A 26,776-nucleotide genomic window follows, 5' to 3' on the forward strand; every position below is an offset into this window, starting at 1 on the left:
TCAGGAAAGGCAGGGAAGAAGGGTGAACATACTAAAACCAAACAGAAGATCAGAAAGGCAGCAGGAAAGTCCTCTTCTCCACTACTTATCTAGGGCTACAGAGAATGTACTAAGATGTGAATTCATAATTATGTAGATGAACACCATGACAGCTGAGATATGCAGAAAAAAACAAACCTCTTGAACTTAATCAAAACTAGAGGGCAAGACATCAGCATGGCCATTTCCTTTTATTCATAATTTAAACCATTGTAACTGAGCAGTCTGTTTGAATTGCATGAAGTTTTCCATACTTTATCTTACCTAGGTTTACAGTCAGGCTGCTCACAGGCATTGAGTATTATTTCTTTTCTGATTATTTGGCAAACTTTTTAAAGATAACCTTGAATGACTCCTGGGGTATTCAGAACCTAGAAGCAGCTCTCAAGACTCTCTCCCCATTAAGACTACAACAGTGCTTGAAGAAGTCAGGAATGGAGGTACCAATTTCCAACCTTAAGAAACACCTAAGTTTTCCAGAAAGCATCAAAATAGCAGGGAGAGCTCCAAAACATCGAAGTCTCACTGACAAATCTATAGGCTCTCATGAACAGTGTTACTGAAGGATGAAGCCACCCCAAGAATTCCTATTGAAATAATAATGATTTAGAATGCTTTAAAACTTAGGGGATTTTCATGAAATAGAAGACCTTTTTTAAGCACTAAGCTACATTGTCTATTCATAGATGCAAAGACTGAAGATGTTATTTCTATCTACTTGTTCTTTGTTGCAAATTTTCTGAATACTTTCCCCTTCAACCCATGATTTGGCAGCAGCAGAAGACAAGCATCCCTCAGATGCATCTGTGCAAAGTCCACCTTTCACCAGAGACCCAGCTTAGTAACCAAACAGTTCTGGAGTTTTCAATGAGTCTTCATGTATTTTTCCTTCATTTTTTCTGTTGTGTGGACAGCATCCCAAAGCAAACAGGCAGTTTTAGACCACAGGGTTACCACTCAAGCTGTTGGGGATGCAAGTGCACATAGGGAACTGAGGCAGGAGAGGCAGAACCAGCACAAGAATCTTCCAAGTGCCTACACCAGAATCCTTCATTTTTCCAAGAATAAGGTACCCACTTCTTGTGAAGCTTCTTCAGTGTCTGATTTGCAAGCTAAGACTTTTTTAATGGCAGAATATAGATCTGTGCCGTTCATTCAGGCCAGAAAGATTTTAAAAAAAAAAAATTTATAGCAGCTCTTGCTCACTACTGGACTGAGACAGACTACAGATACAGAAGCGAAAGGCTCTTTTTCTCCAGTGCTACTCAAATTCAACATAGGAGACTATCTAGTATTTATTTACCAAATCAAAGTGAAATGTTAGGGAAAGGTTTCTATGACTGGAATCCTTCCTATTTTGGAAATTACCTACCTGTCTAACAGACTGAAGGTTGTGCTTTTGTTACTGTACTTTCTATGTGCAAACATATACATATTCATATACATGATCAAAAATTATTTTCTAGTCCTACAAAAAGTTTACACAGATCCAAATGAAAGAATTAATTCTGCAAAAATTCTTTTAGCTAGAATTAACAAATACCAGGAAATGTTGCAATGTAGTTCATCTTTGGTTCATTTTTTCACTTTAAAAAATGGATTTACCGTCACTGGGTTGCAGCAAAAATACAGAACACATTCTATATATAGTGTACCTAAAACTATGAAATAATTTTTGCAAGGTTTAAAAAAAATCGCAATTTCATTTAATAGCTAGAATTATATATGTTTTTAATCATCTTAAAAAACCATGAGTGCCTCTCATTTAGGAACCCTGCAGTTACCAAGCCAGTTAATTTCAGTTTCCAATTTTTTCCAATCAGTTTCCAATTTTTTACTGAAAGCTGACACTAGAAATATGCCCCAAAACCTGAAATATACACCCACAAATACTTCATATGCTTACCTGTGGGCTTGCTGGAACATGTAAAATTGCAGCTATGTTTTTTACAGACTGCAGCAAGAATTAGTAGGAGTACCTCCTTTCTTATTAGTCCGTGTAGATTAGTGGAAATGAACTGACTTAGACCTGAGTGTAAACCTATGAGGTGGCCATTGTTATACCCTTGCTCTAAAGATAGTCATGGGAGTTGACATTCTAGTTAATTAATCTTTATTCTTTTCAACTTTGATCCTTGTTTAGTAGATACGTCCCAGCAGCACCGTTTAAGGAAAAATGAAGCTTGGAATCAGATGTAGTAATAACAATTACTCAGAAACAGCCACCTCTCAGCACAATTAATTCTGTATGAGGCTGCCCAAGAAATAAAAGTGTCTTTGCTGCATATTCTCAGCTGTCTTGATAGGAGCTACTGTGTCTCAGATATACAGAAGTCCTCAGGCTCAGAAAGCTTGTGAGCAGCTTTTGAAAATATTAGACTGGAAAATTCAGTAAGTTTCACTAATCTATCTAAAAAAGAAATGCATTTTCAACCACCCTAATAATGGTTCATATACACAGAATTTAATTTTGACATAAATCATGAGCAGGCAGTTTCTTCTTATCACCTGTCTTCCATTTGTTATCACTAATGGAAGTCACACTTTCATTAGTAAAGCACACATGTTCTAAATCCCCATGAAGACAGAAACAAGTTTTTCAGCTGTGTAAATTAATTTATGAAAAGGAGTTTTGAGAGGTGTCTGCAACACTGAAGCAGAAGTACAGCTACTCCTTAGCTCTCCAAGCCCTAGCTTTCAAGAGCTTTTCGATGAATGACAATGGCTTCGCTATTATTTTACAAGATCACCATCTGTCCATCATACTGACATCGCACTGATGTCTGAATTGTTCATCAAGTGGGTCTGTATTTCCATGCAACCAGTCACCAAACTCCATCTTCGAAACAGGCTGCAAACTGCTATGATCCAAAAGCCAACAGAGAGCCAACCAGAGACATCTGTGCTGCGGGGGGGGTGTGATCAACTGAAGGAAACAGATCTCAGCTGAAATTCAAGCTGGTGTCATCCTACCTGTCAGTCAACATCTTCAAGCTATAGTGAAGGACAGTCACATTTAACAGCGACCATAGCTGAAAAGCTGGTATAAATCATGCCTTTTACTGATCCTGCTTTTTCTGTAAAGCACATATATACACATGCCCCCCTGCACACACACAAACACATAAAACACAGTAAAATATAACATGTGCCAAATTCCCATTCCCTGATTCCAAGCTGGACAGGAAAAAGGGGTAACGGTTTAAAAGTTGAATTGAGATTTAGATTAGATGTTAAGGGAAAATTCTTTTCTATGAGGGTGGTAAGACAGTGGAACAGGTTGCTCAGAGAGGTTGTAGATGACCCCTCCCTGAAGTGTTCAAGGCCAGGTTGGACACAACCTTCAGCAAGCTGATGTAGGGGCAGGTGTTCCTGCCCATGGCAGGAGAGTTGGATCTATATGATCTTTAAGGCCCAGTCCAATCCTGGCCATTCTGTGATTCTATGAACTTCCACATCAGTCATTTCATTCACATGGTAATTATCTTTCTTGACTACAACAATCATTACAAATTGCCCGAAGCATACAAAAAACAGTTCACCAGCACTGGCATGGAAAGTTGACAAGATGCTTTTCAAAATGAGCCACAGAAATCAAGAGAAAACAGCAAAATTGAATAAAACTCAACATAATCTCTGTCTCCAACAAGGAATAAAGCTATGAAGGCTGTCTGGACATAAACTGTCCCATCAGGGTTCTGTCACAGTTCTTATGTTTCCATTATAATTCTTCACATAACTGCATTTCTGTAAGATAAAACTCCTATAAAACTGTATATGTAAACTGACAAATGCATTTAAGACAGACACCAATAATAAGAAGCACCATTCTAACAAACTCAATGCCATGCAACAGATCATTCCTTAATTAATTTTTTAAACAGACACACAGCATAACTAAAATACACTAATTTTTTTACAACCTAGTTTATGCAGCCTAAACTTGTGTCTAAAACCCCAAAATATCTACAGGAACAGCAGCTTTACCTTGGTGGGAATCCGAGATGTTAAAAGAAATGCCCGACATGATGCCAACACCTATAGAAAAAGAAGAACAGATTTTGTAAGAAATCTTTATCAGGAATGTTATTACAGATTTCCTTTTAGGAAAATTCTGGAACCAAAGGGGACAAGCCTCGAGTAGCATGAGTGCTGACTCCCTTTGCTGTTATGCACTGAAGGAACCAAAACTGGTCTCAGATACAATAGAGGATAGTAAAGACTGATGAATTATATAAGGTAACATCAAACAGATGAAATCCATTTAATCGGTGTCTCAAGAATATAAAGTGATCTTTGTGACATTTTTAAAAGAAACAAGGATAAGAAGTCCTACCAGGACACATGATGTACTTAAAAATAAAGAAAATATGCAACAAACATTATAATATTAGTAATATGAGAGATCTTAAGCATTTTTTGGAGACAGTGCACTTCTAGAGTAACAATGCAAAGATTTGTCATCACCACCACCTCCATTTCTTCTCCAGTGAGAATGGAAAAACATCACTAGATTAGTAAGACCAGTGACTTCAGGGAGAAAACACAATAATGCAGAAGTTATTGCCTATTAGAACAAAATTACTTATAAAGGTAACACTCCAGTGTTCAGTAGTACATTCCACTCACATTTTTCAGGCTTTGTAAAAGGGATGATTCATTTTGCAAAACTACAGAATTGCTTTTTAATTTACCTACCTACAGAATTAGTTGTAGGTGGCTCCATCCTTTCCCAGACAAAAAACCCTGAGAGTAATTCAAACATCTGTATCAAACAGCTGAGATCTCCTGAACGTAGCTCTGCTCAGTGAGTGATGAGCATCATCACCTGTGGGTGAGCAGGCTGACACAAAACGTGTTCCTCACTCAGAGAGGCAGCACCAGCCTGAGAAGGTAACCCAACACCCAGCTCTGAATGCCATTCAAATACTTTGGAAGTTGGATTTCAGCAGCGCTATCTCAGCTGAACCACATCTTGCTAAAACCTAGGAGCATGAATGCTGCTATGTACCAGCGTTGGATATTTGCAGACTGTTTTAGAGTTTATGTGATGAGACCTCGTGCTCTGGTCATCACTGGTGCAGAGCCAAACCAGTGTGGACACAGCAGGACAGCTGGTTACAGGGAAATCATGCCACAGTCATGTTACATGGGATTTGATGTATATGTGGGTTAAAGCTACTTTATGGGGACTGACAGGGTCCCTTTAACATGATTATGCCACATATGAACAGTCCAAATAATAGAGGTAAATCCAATCCCGATAATCAGAAGGCACTAACTTTCCAATTATGTTGGAAAAGGATGTTCCAAAAGAGAATATGCCAGTGTATCACTGCATGGTAGATGTACTAAGGCTCCAAAAGTGATGAAGCACCTACTTACCTAAAGAAGTTGCATTTACATTCAAAGGAGAAGATTGCTATAAGATGATACCCCCCACTTAGCAGGTAAAGAAATGACTCTTGAGCATTAAGATAGTACTAAGAAGCCTGAGCCCTCTAATCCACTAACACTGTTTTCACAGTTGAGACTGTCAAAACCAAGTAAGAATTTGATCTTTACATAAAGTCAATTGAATACAAGGTCAATTATTACTGCAAAATTAATGTCCCATCTTGGCAACAGCAAAACTAGATATTTTTTTTACAACGGCATCATAATTGGCCAACAGGAGGCTTGGCATTTATCAGATTTTCAGCTGCTAAATCTGTATGCATTGTGACCTTTGACAGGAGAAGTTTTATTTACTGCTTTCTGATTTTTTTTTTTTAATCTTTTCAAAATTTTGCCATTTTTGTCCAGAGTTAGTAAAACAGTAGCCTCTGCCCCAAATTAACTCATTGGATAAGCTGCAAATCATGAACAGTTTCCAGCGACCTCCTTCTCCTAGATAAGCCTGCAGTGCATAAACAAATAATGGCTATTAAGATACTAGCTTGGTAGTACTTACAAGGGCAATAGAACATACATTACAGACTACTTAAAACAATGTATCCCACTATTCCTTCCCTTGGGAACTACAATGCCTGAAGCAAAGGCAGAGGCACTGGGGTGTTCTCAAACCAACAGTTCAAATCCTCTTTTAAACACCAAGCCATTTTTGGGAAGGAAGTCCCAGATCTCTGTTGCATTCTGCTGACACAAATAATGAGCATGTATTTATTTGCACAATTGTCTAGGTCTTTCAGAAGTATTCAGAAGTGCTGACATATTAAATGGTAGATTCTCGATTTTCTGAAGTTTTTAATTTCTGCATGCAAAAAAACCCCTGAAAAGCAAAAGTAGCCACTAGTTACTCTGTAGCAGTCCTCAAGCATCTCATGGAGAAGGCTCCACCACCCTATACTTATTTTGCAGCCAGGGAACCTTGAGTACAGGAGTAATGTCATGGTCAAATTCACTTTGAAAACCAGAGCTTCAGAGGAACAGATCCCTATCCAGCCACAATTCTGAGCAAAATGTTTCCCCACTCACAGCCCACTAAGAGTGTCAGCTGGGCACAGTGTGTAACCTACCTTATCTTCTGATAAGAAAATGGTCACATGTTCAGCTCAATGAGTAGCAGCCTCATTCCTCCATACCCATATTGTTTGCTCACAAGTGTTATTCAACCATTACTAAAGTTAAAAGATCTCACCAGAAGAGTGGTTGTAACCAACCTGTAACCAAAACGTTTAGGATTGCTTGATGTGATGGCAGCAAGCACAATTGGGAAAACTTTATAGGGGCTATGCAGCTTAGCCACTGCTCCATGGAAGGCACAAATAAAAGAGAATTACAATTAGTTTAATGTAGCTTCAGTCTGTCTGACTACCCTGCCTTCTTTCAAGCACAAAATAGGAAGCATTTGAATGTTAAGTGACTCCTACTCACACTGATACTTGAGTTGATGATTTCCTAAAGTTTTTATCACTCCAAAATCTGTAGCACTCTCTACACTGCTCACAAGGTACCTGAAACAAGCTAAAATTTGGAAGCTATTTTGGAAAAGTTCACCATAAACACTCTCTGAAAATTATTTCTCTGGAGACTCTTCTATTTCCCAGAATAAATAATGTGTCAGCAACTATAATTAATTTGAACACAGATCTTCAGTGAGTATATCAACAACAAAGTGTAAACATACAGATGCATTTTGTGATGGATTGTCAAATCCGAGCCTTATTTACCCATTTCAGCAGAGTAAGGGCTGCTCTGGGCTAACCCAGGCAGACAGCCTACCTGGCAGTCAATTTTGGTAAGATCATTAGAGCAACAGAGCTCTGTGCTAATTGTAGCTGTTTTGCCAGACAGATCTCAGCAACTCAAGCCACCTGACCTATATTTAAAGCTGTTTCAAATTCATAAGCAAATGAAAAAAATCTTTTAATGATCACTATTACACCGTTTAAAATGCCTAGGAACAAGGAGTTCTGGAAAATACAGGGATGGTGCACAGCTTCACGATTGAATATAAACCAAAACAAAACAGCCCCAGCACTTCATGGGCCCTGGAAAGTCATGTGGTGCTCGATCGATTCACTGCTAGCACAGATGTTTTGAAACTTTCCTTTGCTGAAATTTCAAAAACATTACGGATATGCCAAATGTTTTTCTCTTGCTGGAAAGCTGATCAACACAGACATTTAAAAAAAAAAAAAAACAAAAGCAAGACTCAGAAAACAAAAAAACCTTAGTATTTTATCAATTATTGTAGTTCTTAAAATACACTCTCTGATCCCTTACACTCTGATCCTTTCCTTCTATTGTAGTTTATTCCTCTGCCCATAGCATTTGCCATTTTGTCAGCCTCAAAACTGCTTCCATCTCTTCCATTACCATTTACATGAAGAAAGAAGCATTTGTGACAGGTTTTGTTATTAAATATCCACAATTTTGAGAAGCCCTTGAAGCCGAGAAGACAGGAGAAAACTTCAACTTATGTATGTCCTTGCCATACCATCTGTATTTTTATCATTATTCATTACCATTATTATCCCAAATATTTTTTTAAGTCTTTTTAAAGTTTCTACTCTTAGTAATCGCTTTATGATTTCTATCATAGGCTTTCCATTACTATTACTGACTCAATATCTAATGTACACATAATAATGTGAGGTAAAGCAGCATCACTAATACAGTCTTTTGTTTTGATAAAATACAGATGAATCAATAGATGTTAGAGCATCCAGCCTCTCTCAGTCCCTGTAGGATCGACCGGTCACTTCCTGGGTTGCATGCCTGATGCTGTAAATGCTTCATCCTGGAGCAATTGGAGTTCGATTAGATAAAAGGCCCCTTTTGGCACCATGTGAGAGATGTTGGAGGTGGTTTTGAACGAAGAGGTCTCTGTTAAAAGCACTGAGCCTCCCTACACACAGAGGCTGGCTGACATCCTGGAGGTCTTTTTTTTTTTGGTGTCTAATTAGCCCAGGAACAACAGGAACATGTGTGATGTTTCACTTGGCATCAGGTGGGTGTCTGCAGAGCACTGACACCAGCAAAGCACCTTGGTTCAGCCCCAAAGTCTAAGGGACTGAATTTCACTCTGACCATCCAGTCTCAGCCAATTTTAAAATGTTATCTATGATAAAACCATTGACAAACCCTATTCACTCCTGTTCCAAGTGCCTACTTATTTATCCACCAGCACTAAAGCAGTCTTTCTTTCATAGCTGGGGAAGGTCCTTTGGGAAGCTGTTAGTGCAATTCAGTTCTTGGCATTCTCACACAAAAAACCAGAATTTCTCCCTTCCTCAGCTGACCTTAGCTAAGTTGAACATGTTCCCAGGCTTGCCTAAGTTGTCAGGGACTGTGCAGCCAGCCAAAGACCTACGCAAAACACATCCCAGAGCAAACCCTTAGTGGCAAGGGAAGCTGTTTTTTGCATCAGTACAATTCTCTCCTGTCCAAGACAAGATCATCATTCCTGAAGTCAACCACAGCTTCCTCAACAAGGTCTCCTGGCTGGAGCTGAGGAGAGGGAGCCTGCCTGCCCTCTGCCCTGCCACTGGCATGCTGTGTAATGCTCAGGTTTTCATTGATCCCTGCTGCTGTCACAATGCATTAAAAACTAAAACCTGATCTGTAAGGCCCACCATGTTCCATATTTCTTCAATAGAAAAGGATCCTATGAAGAATTTTTTTTAGTTGAAGTGGGTTCTTACAAAAAAAAAAAAAAAAAGTGGTGCCAGGTATCAGAACTGTTGGCAATCTATCTGCTGTGTTTCAAGAGAAGAAAAGAGAAGCACCTTTCAAATTCATTTACCGAACGTGACGAAGGGACACCACAAGATGGCACAGTGGAGTGCTTCGTGCACCTTTCCCTCTCATCCTGAACTTCGGAAGACCCTCTGAATAGAAAGGCTTATTTAGCCATCACAGAGCTGTTCCAACATGCAAGGTGGTTTCTACTTCAGAGGCAACAATGAACGAGTCCTCCCTGGAAGACAGTAAGCATCCTCCTTTTCAAACTGACACCAACCCATGAACATGCCAAGAGATTTGCCTAAATAAAAAGGGCAAAATGAAGCTTGAAAGAGAAGCTTGGAATAGATGGCTTCAAAATCTGGAGTAGGAGAGAAAAATGGAGGTTTCTCAGTGAATTAAAACACACTCTCCTACCTACAGCCAATTCATTTGTTAGCTCCTCAACAGCGGGAACAACACTGATATCACCCCTATGCATCATCCTAAACCTGCAAACTGTGTGGTTTTTCTTCTGGGGACCTGGAGCACAAATAAATATACACACTTGTTATAAACCTGTCTTCCTTTTGTAAACCCAGCCACTTCAGTAAGGGTGACATTTCAGAAGACACTGAGACAGGGGTTTCACCTTTGGCCAGACATCACAGACATCAGAACAAGAGATATCTTGTGATATGGTCACCAGTGGTGCAGACTAGAACTCCCCTGATTCAGAGACCATACTCTGAATGAACAATTGAACATACATTGCACAATTCTGTCTCATAACCTATCACTTTCATTAATTATGGAACTACTTGCAGAGGGGCAGCCATCTCCTGAGTAAGCACACGACTCCCTTGCTCTTCCAACCAGTCAGTCATGAAATTGATTTTCATGGTGTTCTGAGAGATGTCCAATGCAGAGCAAATAAGCCAAGGCAACCTGTTGCAGACTGGAAAACTTCCTCACCATTCCCCATACCATTTCCAACAACAAAAATCCTAGTGCTGTAAAGCACCAAAGACCAGAAGGCCTCACTACCTGCTCCGAGCCATGAAAATAGGAAACAGAGAGCAGCAGCATTTCATCAACACAAAATCCACTCTGTGGCACTGGACCCAGCCTGGGCTAACCCCAACTGCAGTAGAGGGGGTAGCAGGAAGGGTGCAGGCTCAACCACATACTTCCATTTGTAACTCATCACTGAGGCATATAATCCCCAAGGAGTTTTTTCCTTCTCTGCATCTACATTAAACATAAATAGGTCACTAGCACATTAGTGATAATACATCTTTCTTTCAGATTTTTTTTTCCACTTTTGCCTTCCTCTGTATACAGATTCACTGCCCCACATTCAGGTTATGAAGTGTCACAGCAGGATGCCTTCCTCACATCCCAGCTTTTTACGATGTTCTACACCCTCAATACTCAGTTAAGTAGTAGGCTAAAAACATTCAGTCAGCTTCTAATTCAAAAGGCTCTGGGCTCCAGCATCTTCTGTGCAACCATTTTTACATTATCTTATTAATTTCTGTCTATTACAGAAAGAGCACCCTTTAGAAATACCTTCCCACCATCTATGCTTCGTGTTTGTATTAAGAAACATCCATACACCTTCCCTCTTCCTGCAGAGCTTCTTTCTGGGTTTACAGACAGCAGCCGAGACTGGAAAAGCATTCTGGTGTGCTGTGTGTGACACTGTTTCTATGCAGAAGCAGTTGGAAATAGATTTTGCTATTGCAGTGCTTTTATTCTTATCTTTATTTCATTTCATTGCTTAGAAATGGCAGATTAAACATTACACAGTGCTCTCTTTGTTAGTATGTCACATGTAACCATAACGCAAAATTTTAAAAACCAGGAAACAAACAAAAAACTTCAGAGACAGAGGAAACACAATTTGATCCACAATGCAAGTGTTTTATAAGAAACTCCTCTACGACCATTTGCACTTGCTTTTAGTTATCAATAATTAAATGAAGATCCAATTAGTAAAGTGCAATGCACTTAGCTCCACTTAATATTAAAATAAAATAAATAAGCACAGTAAAACTATTTTCCTCAATAGCCAATGCCATAAACCACAGTCTCAATAATATTGACCTTAAACAGCCCTGAGAGCTAAGATGTCAGAGAGCTAAGAGAAAGATGTCAGATTAATATATCTATAGAATTAAGCCTTTTGTGTGGCATATACAAAATGAAACACAAAACCAAATCAATGGGTGGAGACATACTAAAATCTCCAAGACAGGGCAACTCTTCCCCAAATAAGCTACTGTTACAGGTGCAACACAAAACCCTCTTCCCCATTAGGTCCAGAGAGGATTTCTCAAGATCTTCTCCTCTACATCACTTCAAAAGCCTCCCTGCAGTCCTCAGATGCACTCAGATTTCCCTTTATTCCCCACAGAACCCTCTTTCAATCTCTATCATCTGTAAAATACAAACTACTCTCTGGAACTAAAGCGACTGTGACAACCACTCCATCCTTAATCACCTGAGGTATGCTGCAAATCTTCATCTTTTTGTATTTTGGTATCTTAAGACCATAAATCTTTCAAGAGAGGAATAGTGCTTAAGTGCCACTTCATCACTTTAAAATCCTTCAAAGCTACCACTATACTCCCAACCTCCAAATTTGAATTTTTTGTTATACTATTTTACATTTTGTAAGATAATTTCCTTCAGAGCTTTTTTTTTTTTTTCTTTTAATTTCCAGTGCATCACATTTCCCCTTTGCTAAAGCAATCTTTTCTTTCAGAGCTTTAAAACATCTCCCAGAAAAAAAGGATGAAGAGAACAAACTACTCCCCTGTCCCTGCACAGAAAGACAGGGCTTGAAGAGACCTCTCTTTCACTGCCCATTGCCATCCCCACATACAAGTGGTTTCCCATACCTTATTATTTAAGTGGTAGGTGCTAAAGAGGGCTGAGGCACAACACTCTTGGCGTACCCACTGCTGATCACCCATCCAGCAGCTTAGCTGATGGGTAGCTAGCATCTCCCAGGGAAAAAACACAAAAGCTCTGTCAGCCACTTCACTCTTACAGCCCAAGCAGCCAAATATCCCACAAATGATGCTCCCACTCCCCTGGCATGCAGGTGCATATTGCTGGATGGATTTCTTACTAAATTCTGCACACAAATATAAATCCCAGCTTGCAGTCCCTCAGCCTGCTCCCACTCTAGTGGGAGTCACCTAGTGCAGTGAGAGCTGCAGAAAACAAACCCCTCAACCCTCACTCTCTTGGGCCACTCTGTACTTGCTCATTTCTCCTCTCTGGGCCACACACCAGCCCAGGATAAATCAGGTACAGAGTGTGAAAGGCAATGTACCACAGAATGTTAAGGCAGCCCCTTAATGTACCTTGCTCCTGTTTCCTCTATTCTTTGGGGGACAATAATGACAATCTATTACCTCCTACAGCATCTATATCATGACAAGCAATGGACCAGAGCCCTGAGGTACCCCCTCAGCACACTAGGAGCCTTCCCCCCTTACCACCTGGGAACAGTAATGACAATCACCCACTTCCTGAGAGCCTAACATCTAATAAATAATAATTATTAATAAGGAAATAATAGCTAATAAAGCTTTGGGGTCTGAAGCACAGGTCTCACGAGGAGAGGCTGAAGAAGCTGGGGCTATCCAGCCTGGAGAAGAGAAGGTTTAGGGGAGACCTTATTGCCCTCTACAACAACCTGAAAGGAGATTTTAGGGAGCCACGTGTTGGCCTCTTCTCCCTCGTGACTAACAACATGACAAGATGAAATGGGTTCAAGTTGCTCCAGAGGTAGTTCAGATTGGGTATTAGGAAAAACTTCTTCACTGAAAGAGTGGTGAAGCATTGAAACAGGTTGCCCAGGGAGGTGGTGGAGTTGCCATCCCTGGGAGTATTTAAAATATGGGTAGACGTGGCACTTTGGAAGATTATTTAATGGCTACACTGGTGCCACAGATGGTTGGACTTGATCTTGGAGGTCCGTTCCAAACATGATGATTATATGATACTAATAGTTCTGTACCTGGGTGTCCTGGTTTGGGCCAGGATAAAAGTAATTTTCTGTCTTGTACTTTTGCTTTCAGCTAAGTCTCTTGTAAGTAGTTGCACTTGCTGAAATCAACAGCAAGTTTCTCAGACTGTGTGCTTCTTGGACTGATAACACTCGATGTTTATAGTTACTGCTAGAGACTGGTGTGCAGAGCCAAGGACACTGCTCAGCTCCGAGGAACATTTTACCCTCCAGGAGGAATAAAGAGGTCCCACCTGCAGCCCTCCTTTGGGGACAAACAGACAAGATAGATGCCAGAATTGACCACACAGAGTATTCCATCCCATATACGTCATAATCAGTATAAACTTGAGAGATCACAAGGGTCAAGCCAGCTTCCAGCTTCCTGCCCTTCCTGCTTCCCCTTCTTCCCCCGTTCCCTGTTTGCTTTGGCATCCTGGGAGGATTCCATCCGTTCCTCTGCCTGTGGTCCTGATCCATGCCAGCCTGAATCTGTGTGTTCCTGCCTCCAATTCCTGACTGCTGCTGACTCCAGGAGTCCAGCCTGGACTTTCCCAGGGCTGCCCTGCAGCCTCGGTGGTGACGTGAGAGTTATTGGCGAAAAGAGGGGAAGGAACTTGGGATCAATTTTCCTGTATATTTGTATATACTTAGTAATTTTTCCTATTTACCCTTGCTGTTTCATTAAAGTTGTATAATTTAGTTTCCAACCCATAAGACTCTCTCCCTTATTCTCTCTCCTTTCTTTATCAGGGCAGGGAGAGAGATTAATAGAGAGCATCTGTCACTCGGTTTAATTGCCGGGCCAGTGTTAAACTGTGACAATGGGTTAGAGCCCAAATTAATGTGAAAACAGAACTCAAAAATAGAGCAAATTCTGAGCCTGCACAACCAGCGTGAAATACCAGGATGTCATTACCCAAATTCAGACAAAATGGAAAAGTAGCTGACAAAAGTCAATTATCTCAAACCCCCAGCAATTCTAAGAACACTCTTTGAGCTCTCCTGGATCATAGTGAGCTGTGACCAGAATCTCCCCTGGGTTGAGACATCTCTCAGGCATAAATTCCTCAAGGACAGCCAAAGCAAAGAGAAGGCCAGGGCAAGATCAACCTCCTTGAGTCTCAATTATCATCTGTCAAGAAGTGTTGATGCAGTGTGAGAATTTACTCCCAGCTCATGAAGAGGGAAATTTAAATTGCAGGGAAGCCTCTTCCTGCCACCTCTTTACCTATCTATGTGCTTGAATATATAGACCTGCCTTCATGAGAATGTCTGTGTTTCACTGGAAAAAAAAAGTTCTGTCTGTTTGTATGCTTTGTATTTATACATATGAATATATATACACACACCCTTTCGTTTAGGATACATTCTAGTAAGTTAGTGTGAACCTTGTAATTCTCAAAACTGTAATTAAGTCACTGAACATACTAGAACATACTCTACTGAATCAACTTGTTAATCTTTACATTGGTTAATGATCAAGTGCTGCTAAAATTTAACCTTTTGATCCACCTCACACCATGGAAAAAAAAAAGAAGAGAATTGTTGCTAAATCATCATCCTGCCAAAATATTTTATCCGCAACAAGGCAGGAAAGCCAAAGGCAAAACCAGCTTTGGGCTGTGACACAGCTGATTGCATGTGGCTTCCTCTTAGAGAGAAATTCAGGAATTGCCACATTCCAGGAAAGCAATTTTGCCTCCAACATCCTACAAAAAAATACTTGCAGTTTCACCACACTCCCATCTCACACTCACACCATCTTGTCTGACTAAGATGTACAAACTGCATGTACCAGGCAAAAAGCACTAAGAAATTTTTTGATTTTCAGTTCTTATTCTTTTGTGCTGATTTTAAGGTCATATTATATCAATTACCTAATGCTGTTCAATATTAAAAATTAATATGCTCCTGTCCAATACAATGGCTATCTTAATACTTTCTGGTTATGTGAGATTATTTAAATGTACCATATTACCAGTGCCTGTGTTTTACTTGTACAGGTTCTCATACAATATATTAACCAGACAAAATGCATGTAATAGCTAAATATTCTTATTTACCTGAGAACATCAGTTTCTAACAGTCAAATGGAAATTTAACTTCACAAATGTCAGAAGCCACACTAAACAAATGGACATTACAATCCACTGAATTAAAACCAAAAAATAATTCTGCTCTGTAAACTTAGAATTTAAGTATGATAACTGTTATATTTGTTACCCAACTTCAGTAACAAAAACCAGGTCTTAGCTACAACAGAAGACTCCAGTGGTTTGTAAACTACCTTTGCCACTGAAAAATGAGAAAAAAAATTCAGCTTGCTTCCCCCAAAATCCTTCATGAGATTCTGACGCAAAGGCTTTCTAAATCGATCAGTTTCTCTGAACAATTTTGGGGTGAATTTTGGTTTTCACAGAATGGCTAGTGTTGGATGGGACCTTAAAGATCATCCAGTTCCAACCCCCCTGCATGGGCAGGGACACCTCCCACCAGACCAGGTTGCTCAAGGCCTCATCCAACCTGGCCTTGAACACTTCCAGAGAGGGGGCAGCCACAACTTCCCTGGGCAACCTGTGCCCGTGTCTCACCACTCTCAGAGTGAAATATTTCTTCCTAATGTCTGACCTAAATCTCCCCTCTTCAAGTTTTAAACCATTTCCCCTTGTCTTCTCACTCCACACCCATGTGCAAAGCCCTGTCCCAGCTTTCTTGTAGGCCTCCTTCAAATACTGTAAGGTTGCTACAAGGTCACCTCAGAGCCTCCTCTTCTCCAGGCTGAACAACCCCAACTTCCTCAGCCTGGCTTCATATGGGAGTTGCTCCAGCCCTCTGATCATTTTGGTGGCTCTCCTATGGATACATTCCAGGAGCTTTATGTCCTTCTTATGCTGGGAACTCCAGAACTGAACACAGCACTCTCAAGAGGAGAGGGGAAGATTCACCTCCCTCAGCTGTCTGTCTGTGCTTCTTTTGATGCAACCCAGGACCTGATGCGCTTTCTGGGCTGCAAGCACACATTGATGGCTCATGTTAAACTTCTGGTCCACTACCATCCCCAAGTCCTTCTCCTCACAGCTGTCCTCAATTCTTTCACCTCCTCAGTTCTGTAAGCACTGAGTCACAGATTAATGCTGCTTAATCATTGTTCATTTCAAAACAGTAGATTCCCAAGAAGTGAGCTTTTAAAAGTCTTCTTCACTATTGCCAACTTGAACAACCCATTTGGCTTTTCCATGCAAGCTACAAAAAGTGTAAAGCTGGGCTTTTTCCTTTTGTCTAGAATCATGATATACGAGCTCTTCTGTTTGCAGACTGTAAATTTTCACTACGGAGGAAGTACAGTCTGCCTAAGAGGAAAGCAAACCTACAAAGAACTTTTGCTTTTTTCAGATAGTGGATTTACCTCTCTGCTCCATTCCCCAGCCAGCCAAGCCTTCAGTTCCTCTTAGCCAAGCCTTTCACCCACCTGTTCCGGCACTGCCTAAGTTATTCTGCTGACCAACCCAAGCTGCTTTCCAGGGGTTTTTGCTGGGGTACACGAGGCACTGGTGCTGGGGGTGCTGATGGAGTAGTGCAAGGAGCAGCAGTGCTGGCCAGGCTGAGCAGCCCTGGGGGCTGGCAGCACAGCCCCCTACCACAGGAGCTGTCAGACCAGCAAGCCAGGCTGCAACCTCAAGAGGTTTCACCCTGGGTGTACAGAACACAGATTCAAAAACTCTAATTGGAGACATCAATGTTTTGCTTTTAAATAAATTTCTGACAGAGGAAAGGCTGGTATGGTACAGGGCCAAAACTAAGAAAGGTTGACAAGGAGCCACCTGGCTCAGCAGCAATTTGTGCTGTGGTGAGATCAACTCTGCCATGCCCCAAGCACCACATTCCACCAGCACAGAACCACCAGATGGGACCAACACAGCCAAAAGCAGCCTCTCGTACAGGCAAAAATATGACTGCATCAAACTAAGGTCAGTTTAGTACAAATACGGCCCAGCTACCAACAGCAGAACATGCAGGAACATGGTGCTCTTAGGTGCTCTTTACTGCTTAACTTCCCCATTCTACAGATAGGTCTTTTAGAGCAAGTTCCATGCTAAGTTATCATGATTTAAAGGAAATTTAAGGCTTTCTTAAACAAGACAAACCAGAAGGTACCCAAACTGCTCCATGGATGTAGTTTGTAGCACATACTTCCCAGGCTTCATTTTCCCAAACCCCACCATGCTCTTGCCATCAACATAACTTCACTAGTGATGAAAACAGAGAGAAAAATTTATACAGATAAAACTTTAAGAAGCTGGGATGCCTTTAAGCACAGGCTTCCCAGGCCTATTATCTCTATCTATTCAACAGGATGGCTGAAAACCCACTCACTCTTTTACCACTGGAGATGGACAGCTGTTAATAAAGCTGGGAAGCCTTCAGCTGAAATTCAGCACATCATAAACACAGTTTTTCATCCTGTATTTTTTCCATGCTTTACATTTTGGACTCAAGGTGTTTACACACACAATTTGTTTCTTTATGATATTTTTTTGTTTGGCAGTTCTTAAAAAACCCAAACAAGTCCAAAGACCTTCAGCCTGCAACACACAGACTGACCCTTACATACAACTTTAACTCCAACATATCCTCATCACATCACAGCTTCAAAGCCAGTGTGAGACAAAACCCACGCTAAAATAATCTTGAACCATCTCAATGAAGTATTACCGTTATTTCCTTTTTTTTTTTTTTTAAGTTGTGGTTTCTTTGATTATTAATGTTGGCAAAAGGCTTTTTTTGTACTCCAAAGCAAAAAAACAAATTTTGGTTACCATATTTCACAATAATGTGCAAGTGCTTATCCTTGAAAAAACTATTTCAAATGTTCATTTTCTGAGGTAGAATTTGTTCAGTTGCTTTTCCTTTTCGTCTATCAACTTCAGGTGAGATTTTAATACTTAGTTTAGGTAGTTCAAGATCTCTTAAGTGAAGTTTTAGATTGTTTAAAGGACAGTTCATCCAAGTTTAATCTGCTAGAACAAGTCTTGCAGATAGAATTTTAAGTTTATGCCAGTCATAAAGTATGGTTTAGCTAGATTTGCTTTTAGTATGACTATTAGCCTTAGACTAATTATGTTCAAAATAAAATTTATTTTCTATTACTGGAATTACACATCATCCATCAACTACTTAACAAATCAACTCACCTAGATTCAGCCAATTTTGCTGGTCTTCTCACACAAGCCAGAGAGGAAAAAAATCATTCTTTTGTGCTGCTTAACTGGCTGATCAACATATTTAATCAGGAATTTTCAACCCACTGATCTCTTCTCAAGAGCTTTCATTGCATAAATTTCTAAACATGCTTTCCTTCTGTTGAGCTTTGCTACTTATATCAACATGGAAGTTTTGTACAAGTAAAATTAGAACTTTTAAAAAAAATCGCTGTTAAGTTTTTGAATTACATGGATAAACTCCCAAACACACCATAAATAAATGAATGCAGTCTCGTTAGCAGATTTGCAGAAAATTGCACCCAACAGAACATCATTTACATTGAAGATTTTAACTTTGCCCACACACAAACACTCATATTATTGGACTATTAACTTCATTGTTCAGATGAGAGCATTAATTATGTCAGTAAAACACAGCCATCAAAACTCAAAACCTCCCACCACAACTGTGACACTGAAACAACTCCCCCAGCCTTGTTTTATCAACCATTTCTTCTATATCAGGCTCTTGTGATCTCTCGATTTTTCTAGACTACCATTTTTGACTTTTTGGCAGACTGGATACAAATATGTCCTTTTTTCCCCTTCCTAAATCCCAGCATTGCTCACACAGCAAGTACATGACAAAATGAAGAAAATCAAGCATCCATGTCAATGCACCTGTGACTTTTCAAATTCAGTTGCACTGCATATCTCCTACAATGGCCAATTCTGAAAGGGCCACTACTTCCCCCCTTGCTCATAAATGAGATGAAAAATTAAGGATTTTCTGTCTTTAGGTATGCAGTTCTCCTATAAGTAGCAGTCAAGGGAGACAGAAACAATGGGACACTATTAACATCCACCCCAAGCTGAGCAAGGAAGCTCCTGGGGACATTACTCATACTAAAAAATGCACGGTCACTCACTACCCAACACATTTTAAAAAAGAAATAAAAATTGGCTTTACAATGACATTATCATAAAGTACATTTTTAATGTGGGCACTCATGTACTAGAAGTTGTTACTATATGCAGACATGTGATTAAGGCCCTAATTCAAAACTGTAGATGACAGAAGCAAGTAGGTGCACCCTTTAAAGAAAATAAGCCAAACACCAGAGTTTTAAATTATTATTGATATATCCTTATGCTCACTTTTGCATGATAAAGACCACAGTGCTTCATCCAACAATATCGGCACAAGGCCAGTAACTTCAGCTCCTCAGGTTCAGCTCCTTGTTGTGGTTGCTAATTCATTTTAAAATACACAACAGTGTCAAAGGTGGCAATTTCACTTTTCCTGGAGCCACATGAAAATCTGTAAGTGCTTTCAAATTACATCATTGACAACTTGTGGCACAAATCAATACTAAGATCTTTCTGAACCCTTGTAAACTAGCTTGGAAAACACAGCTTTCTCCTCTTCCTCAAGGTTCACAATTTATGATCCGAGTCTGGTTGCAACACTTGTGTCACTATAAACACATGCTGAATGAATCACAGCTGGTACTTTATAACGCTCCTTCCTTCAAAGGGGTCAAAGGCTGCAGATCACAGCTCCCAGGTTGCTTGTGCTGCAACAGCCTGGCCGGGCCACCTCAACAGAACAGGCTGAGTAATCCTGAAAATGTGAGGTCATCAAATGGAGATGTGGTGTAAAACACAACAAGACATGGCTAAGCCTCAGATCTCATAATCTGGGTATCACTCCTGGGGAGGGGAACTTGGATACTTCCTTGCAATCAAAGTGGGAAGAGGTTTTAATGCAAAGTAAAACCTCTACAGAAATGGCAAATGTCAAAGAAATCCTATTCTGAGGAGCAACATGTGAATTTTCCTCTTCGCTCTATTTACATTCCTTGCCAGTTTTTGCTTCTGGAAGGCTGCATTAACAGTACAAAGACTTCAACATGCCCCATAAACCTTCACTGGTAAGGATATTATTATTTATGCTGTCTGAAGATGTTTAGTTGGCAACATGCAGACACCGAAGAACTTAGAAGAAAAATCAGGCTGTAGCAAACCAGCCTCTTTGACTGTGGCTCTGGAAGTTTTCTACTACATAGAAACAAGATTGCATTTGTACACAGTAAGGTGAATGCTTCTGGAAATCCTGGACTGTTCTGCTGCCTCCAAATGATAGCTGCTCTGGTCATGCTTGGGAAGCCAACACCCCTGAGACACACCACCCTTCCTGATATCCAACTAGCGCAAGCCATGTTTGACTCCAGGTCAATTGAATTCATGTATACTGACAACAGATGTGACCATTATCTCAAGATATCCAGCATCCTCTTCACAGCCTTGGTTTCATCTAGGCCACCACAGGCCTGGAAATCCAGGAGATATGCCCCATACCTTCAACATTTTACCCATAATTCTTTTTTTTTTTCAAGTAGAAATAAACAGCATGACCAGAGAAACCCAACTATATATGGGTTGCAAAGACTAAGGCTAGGGGCTCACAAAAGGGTTAAACTCTACCAAGTCAAGCTGTGAACACATGACGCTTACTAGGAACTGAGCTCTCTCCCAAAGGCAAGTTTACCCTGAGCTAAATTTGTCACCTTTCATATGCCTACCTTTCAATCCCAGTAAACTCATTTCTTAGGTTGTGCATCAAATGCACAGCCCACCCTTTGTCTGCAGCTGCTTCAGTGCTATTTGCACAAGGTTTCTGCCTGGAGGTTTGCCCCTCTGCTCCTGTGCCCACAGCTTAAGAAGCTTGTAATTGGCATATCTGGGACACTAAATAATTCTTACAGAAAAGCCAGGAAGCTTTGGAAACCAACAAGACAAAGCAACATCTCAGCCAGGGACATGTATGCGGATGTGTGACAAATGAAAACCAGTGACAACACAAAATTGCATGAAAATGTTTCTTTCCAGGGCACTTTTACCATGGAACATGTCCTGATTCTCTGAATCCACTCTGTTGATTTTATAAACATCCTTCTTTTCAGGAGTGAATGTATAGATTGCTGAAGAACCACCGTTCCTGTAAAAAAGACAGTGCTATCCTATTCCAGAATATTAAATGACAATCCCTTGCAAATTATATACTCCTGTGATTTATTTCCCTAACTTAACACTGCTTTTGTAAGGAAGCATTAAGTCAAGGATTGAATTTTTTTTGTTTCATTGTGACAAATGAATGTAACATTGTAACAAACGAATGCAGAACAAACACAAATAAAAGGTAACCAACAATTTTAAAGAAACAACATAACCATACTGTTTTGAGTTTAATTTGATAATACCTAAAAGTGACACAAATCTTTTGAAACCCCAAACGACTGGGGTTCTCTGAAAACTATGAAGGGATAGGTAAGACTTAAAAGCTGGCATATTTAAAATTAAAACACACCAAAAAAAATACAGTTAATACTTGTAAAAAGTTATCAAGCTTTACAAATATGTGGTGCCTTTTTTTACTAACTACATAGTCATGCAGAAACATCTGAACATGAACCACTAGCAGTAGAGGCAGGATCCACCTCCTCTTTCTTCCTTGTTCATGCCTATGAACTGGGCTCTTCCAAGATCCAACTACACCCACTAGAACATCAAAAATCAGCAGGAAATCTAAATCACTCAACCAAAGATGAAAAATCTCCTACTTAAAGACAGTGAACTAAATACATAACCTGCAATAATACATGAAGCAGGGAAGGAAGCAAGGGAAATCAATTAGAAGTGCAAAGCCTCCATGCACGTGCCAAAATGCAGCCTTAGGATGTAGCTGCATACTACAACTAATCCAGTGTAACCACAGAGCCATCCCCAAGAGGCTGAGCTCACTCTCCCCCTGATCCCACCACTCTGCATGGCACTTACAACACCACACAGATGCTCAGGTCACTCATCCAGGCAGGGAGCTAACACTGGCACACACACAGAATCAGTTCTCCATCAACTGATGCAGGTGTGCAAGCCCAAATCCACACCACCAATCCAGCCAATGGAGCAGTAAACTCTGCCGAGGGACAGGTGGCAAACAGATATGGAAACTTCCAAAAATCTGCAGAGCTGGATCAGCCAGAGCTTGCTGGCCATCTGATATAGGAAGGAGGGCCTTCCATCAGAGACGGGTAAGTTCTATCATTTTAATTGTCAACCTTTTGCTTTTTTTCAACAGGACAAAACCTCAAAGAGAGAAGAAAATCCTAGCCTACTTCTTCTTTAGAAAGGACCAGACACAAGGTATTCTTGTAGGAAAGAAAGAAGAGGGAGGGCAATGCAATGAAGCAACTGATCAAGTCAGTGATGTATCACAGCTGGATGACCTTGAGTCATGCTGCAATTTAGGTATATGGACTGAGCTCTGGCAACTCTCTGCTCTGGTGAATATCACCTGGCAGTTCACCTCCCACTATTCCACCAGGCAGAGACCTCATTTGCAGACAAGTCTGCTGATAAACCTGGAAAAGCTGCTCTGTGTTCAAAGGGGTGGGGTAGAAGTCCCTGAAGGAGAAACAAACACTGGAAGCTGGTATGGCAGATCACTGTGTCACCAAGCAGCACAGTAACAAGCCCACACACATCAGTTCATCAATTTGTTTAACCATTACCCTAGAACAATCAGTGCCATTGGGGCTGATTAACCTTAAATATACAGGAAAAAAATAAAAATAAAAATAAAAAAATAAAGAAAAAAAAAAGTCATCACTTTGTACTGTGGATGAGAGATGAATGCTGCATGAATTCGCACTCAACTTTTCAGAAGCATCAGACTGAAATCCAGCTCTCCTGACACTGTGCTAGCACATAGCATCCATTCTTTACTAGCTAGCAGCCTCTCATCCTTACCCATCAGGGACCTGTTCAGAGTATCTGCAGCTTGAGTTCAAGAGTTAACTCGCACGTAGAAGCAAATACTTGTCCTGTGGGCCCTTGGCTACTCTTGGGAAAAAGGAAATAACTCAGACATGTTGCATAACTGCTCATCACCACCAAGAGCTTGAGCAAGAATTGGAAGACTAATATTACTGCTTCAAATAGGTGTAAAAATATGCAGTGAAAAGCCCATTGACAGGATGGATGAGGAGACAGACACTCAGACTCTTTTCACTGTCAGGGCTTCTACATGATTTCAGAATAATTTAGAGCAGAATCCAAAGAAAATGTCCTCCCACATGTATTGATGCTAATTCACAGAATGAAAAAGCAGACGAAGAAGGCTGAGGCAAAAAATGAGTTGACTGTAAAAATCAGCTCCCAGGTTGGGCAAATTAACCTGTTAGCATGCTTCACTTATATGCCCTAACATACAAAAAAGATGTAATTTTGGTCAATTTGGCTCTAATTCTGGCAAAGCTGCTATCCAGAGATACACAAGTGGTTTCCAAAGAGCCCTTTCAGCTTCCATTTAGCTACTACATCAGCCAAGATAAGTACATTCATACTGAAGGCAGTTTTATAAAAGCTTCATGCTCTTTTTTTAAGAAAATAATCTGTAATCAGAAAAAAAACTTACGCTTAACTATGCATCCACAAAGTTTGGTTTGCTAGCAAAATTAAAAAGCAGAGGTCACCTACATGCACCATGGAAGAAAATATTGTGTGTACCAAGAGTAAGAGAGGAAAAAAACTTTATCTAATTCAAAGAGAAGTACAGATTAGCTATTCAGCTGATGAAATAGGAAAGGAAAACCATGAAAACATAAGACCTGGTAATCCTCTTACTTCTGAAGCAATCAACAAACAAATAGAGGAAAACAAGATAAAGATATTTTTCATTGGTTTGTTTGGTTTATTTTTCATAGCAATACATGCATACAGATATACACTGGATGTAGAAAACAGGTAAAAAAAGTACAAGGACACTTTATTGCAGCACTTCTTTCATACTAGAGGAAGTGAACCCATTATTGTGACTATTTGGCAATATTCTTCACAATACTGCAAGTAGCAATCCATTTGTCACATAAACTGAGCAACTCCCTGCAGATTACTAAAAACTGTAGCAAATGTTTCAGCAGAAGGTAACATGCTTGGCAGCATAAAATCTTAACCAGTGTGTAACAGAGTATCTTAGGTTAGTCACAGCATTTAACACTGCTGTAGCTATATTTATGTTTGTGTCCCAACAAGCAACATGACAACATCTGTCCCAAAACTGTATTTAGTAATAAAGTTTCATTTTATAAAAGAATTTTCTCTTTCAAGGTTCTGAATAAACCAGACCCCCCTCCAAAAAAACCAACCAAACAAAGAAAAACAATTTAAAAAAACAACTGAATCTCCTCTTCAGAGAAATATTCTGATAAACTACTACCTAAACCCAGACATCTTGACACATAACTTTTTCCAGAGCCTCTTTTTTATTCATTCACAAAGCACTGCTTAAGATTTTAATAAAAACAGCCAGGGTGGGCAAAGTGCCACTGTTTGGAATCTGGATATTTGGGTTGCACTCCAGCCTTTGCCAGCATACCCCTCGAGCTCCCAAGCTCCCAGCCCCTGTCCTGTGACCCCATTCCCTGCATCTTCTCCCTCCTGGAAGGAAGTAGCCATACAGCAAGTGGCTAAGAAGTCTTCCCCAACCAATATTGAATCTTATTTGTAGGAAAAAAAGCACTAGAGGAATAAACAAATACATAATGCCAGCCCTGCTTACCTAAGTGACTATCAAACTTCTGTGCTGGAGACCCAGGAGAAATTTAACCTCCTTCAGAAACAAGAGCCCGAACTCTGTCAGAAAGGATTTTTTCAGCTGTTCATAACCCTTTGGCTCACTGATCCAGACAAAACAGGTTTTGTAACCTGCCTGGAGCTCAGAGAAGACTTCTAACAGCTAAAAGCTCAGGGATTGTCTATTAACCACCCTTGAGAGGCTTCCAGAAAGTATCTTGTTTCAGGCTATTGTTTTGCTCCCCGCTTTTCCAACAGCCTCATGTTATTACATCACATTCATGGAGTAACACCTCAGTAGGTAACTGAATGTCACAATACAAGATAAGCAAACCTCCATGCCAAATGAACAAATGTTTTTTTCCATAATTATTATTTCCTTACAGCAGCCCATCAACATTTACATTAAAAAATCCAGCTCCAGAGTCTGCATCCATCAGGGAGCAGCCTTGCGTAAATACACCAGAAATACATGAATACCCTACTTGTCATTGCCCTAAAGAAACTGCAGATACATAACATGGATGGTAACATACCTGATCTTTGGTAATATAGCAATGATAGAAAACTGCACAGTTTCCTCAGTTGGTTAATGAGATGAGTTGGTTAATGAGCTCAAGGCAACAGCCTCTACTGACTACAGTGAGACTGTGTCATCAGTTTACTTTAAGGATTTAGATTTTTTTTTCCTAAGACAGCTAAATAACAACACAGTAGCTGTGCTATCTAGGATGCTAAGCACTCATGAAACAAACAAGACAGATAATTATACAACTATTGCCTGTAAAGGAGTTTGAAATTCAGTAGTGAGCACCCACACAGCTAAATAAAATAGTTAAGGAAGAACTTCAGAGATTAATCTACTCCAATCTCTAGGCAGCTGTCAGACTGCAATGATGAGCAATTTATCTTCCATGTACAACACCATCAGCAGACACATGGAGTCACTGGGGAAGTCAGCTGCAGTCCACACCCTTCACAAGATCAAATCCATGTCTCTGAGGAAGCAGACACCAAGGAATGGTGAAATACTTGTACTCCAGAGGCCAAATAACTTCCATTCCTTTGCTTGTTTGATGTCTGCTTGTTGCAAGATGAACCTCTCTTAGGGTACAATGCTCCAAGGTCCAACCAGGCGATCCATCCACAACTCACAAATAGTGCTCTGAGTCTATTGCCCTCAGGGCTGACTAGCCTGGATCGGTGCTATTGCTCCGAGAGCGACTGACCTCTCTGCCGGCTTGCTCAGGACTGAGCTGAGCCTGTGCTTCAAGACTCACCTTTTATTGGCCCCCTAATCCTGCTCATGCACAGTTAGGGCCTGCCTTAATCAGGCACAGGTGGGCTTAACACAAGCTCATGCCCACTCCCTGGCAATTAGTGGCACCTGGTTGCCTCATTTCACTACATCTGCTGACCTGATCAAAGATGAACTGTCCCAGAAGGGAGAAGTTACAAAGAGATGCCAGCTGTCAACTACACTTTTGATCCCCTGACTTTGAACCGGCAGCGTGAGTCCCAAGCCCTTTGCATCTAGATGCTCACAAACCCAGACAAACCCCATGAGCAGCAACTTGGGAAACTTCCATGGCATCCTCACCCCCAGTTTTGAGGGTAGCACAGAGAGGCAGTTGCATGTGTAAAACCAGAGTATCTAACCATGAGCATAAAACCCACTCCAAAGACAGAAAGAAACAACTTCATG

The 26,776-nt window shown here is 40.4% G+C and overlaps 1 protein-coding gene across 4 annotated transcripts in view; it reads right to left on the reverse strand.

Annotated features, from left to right (window-relative positions):
- Window positions 1-26,776, reverse strand: part of CARMIL1 (capping protein regulator and myosin 1 linker 1) — a 194,688-nt gene that overhangs the window by 107,230 nt on the left and 60,682 nt on the right. For 3 of the 4 annotated variants that reach the window (XM_030445387.1, XM_030445386.1, XM_030445385.1), the window contains one exon: window positions 4,027-4,077. Coding sequence is in view for 2 of the 4 variants with exons in the window: in XM_030445386.1 (XP_030301246.1) it covers window positions 4,027-4,077 (51 nt within the window). In the remaining 2 variants the exon portion in view is untranslated. Of the gene's footprint in view, window positions 1-4,026; window positions 4,078-25,057; window positions 25,111-26,776 lie in introns of those variants that run through there. The other variant, XM_030445388.1, reaches the window with a different exon arrangement.

This window comes from Calypte anna, chromosome 2, assembly GCF_003957555.1.
Source record: "Calypte anna isolate BGI_N300 chromosome 2, bCalAnn1_v1.p, whole genome shotgun sequence".
Taxonomy (NCBI): Eukaryota; Metazoa; Chordata; class Aves; order Apodiformes; family Trochilidae; genus Calypte; species Calypte anna.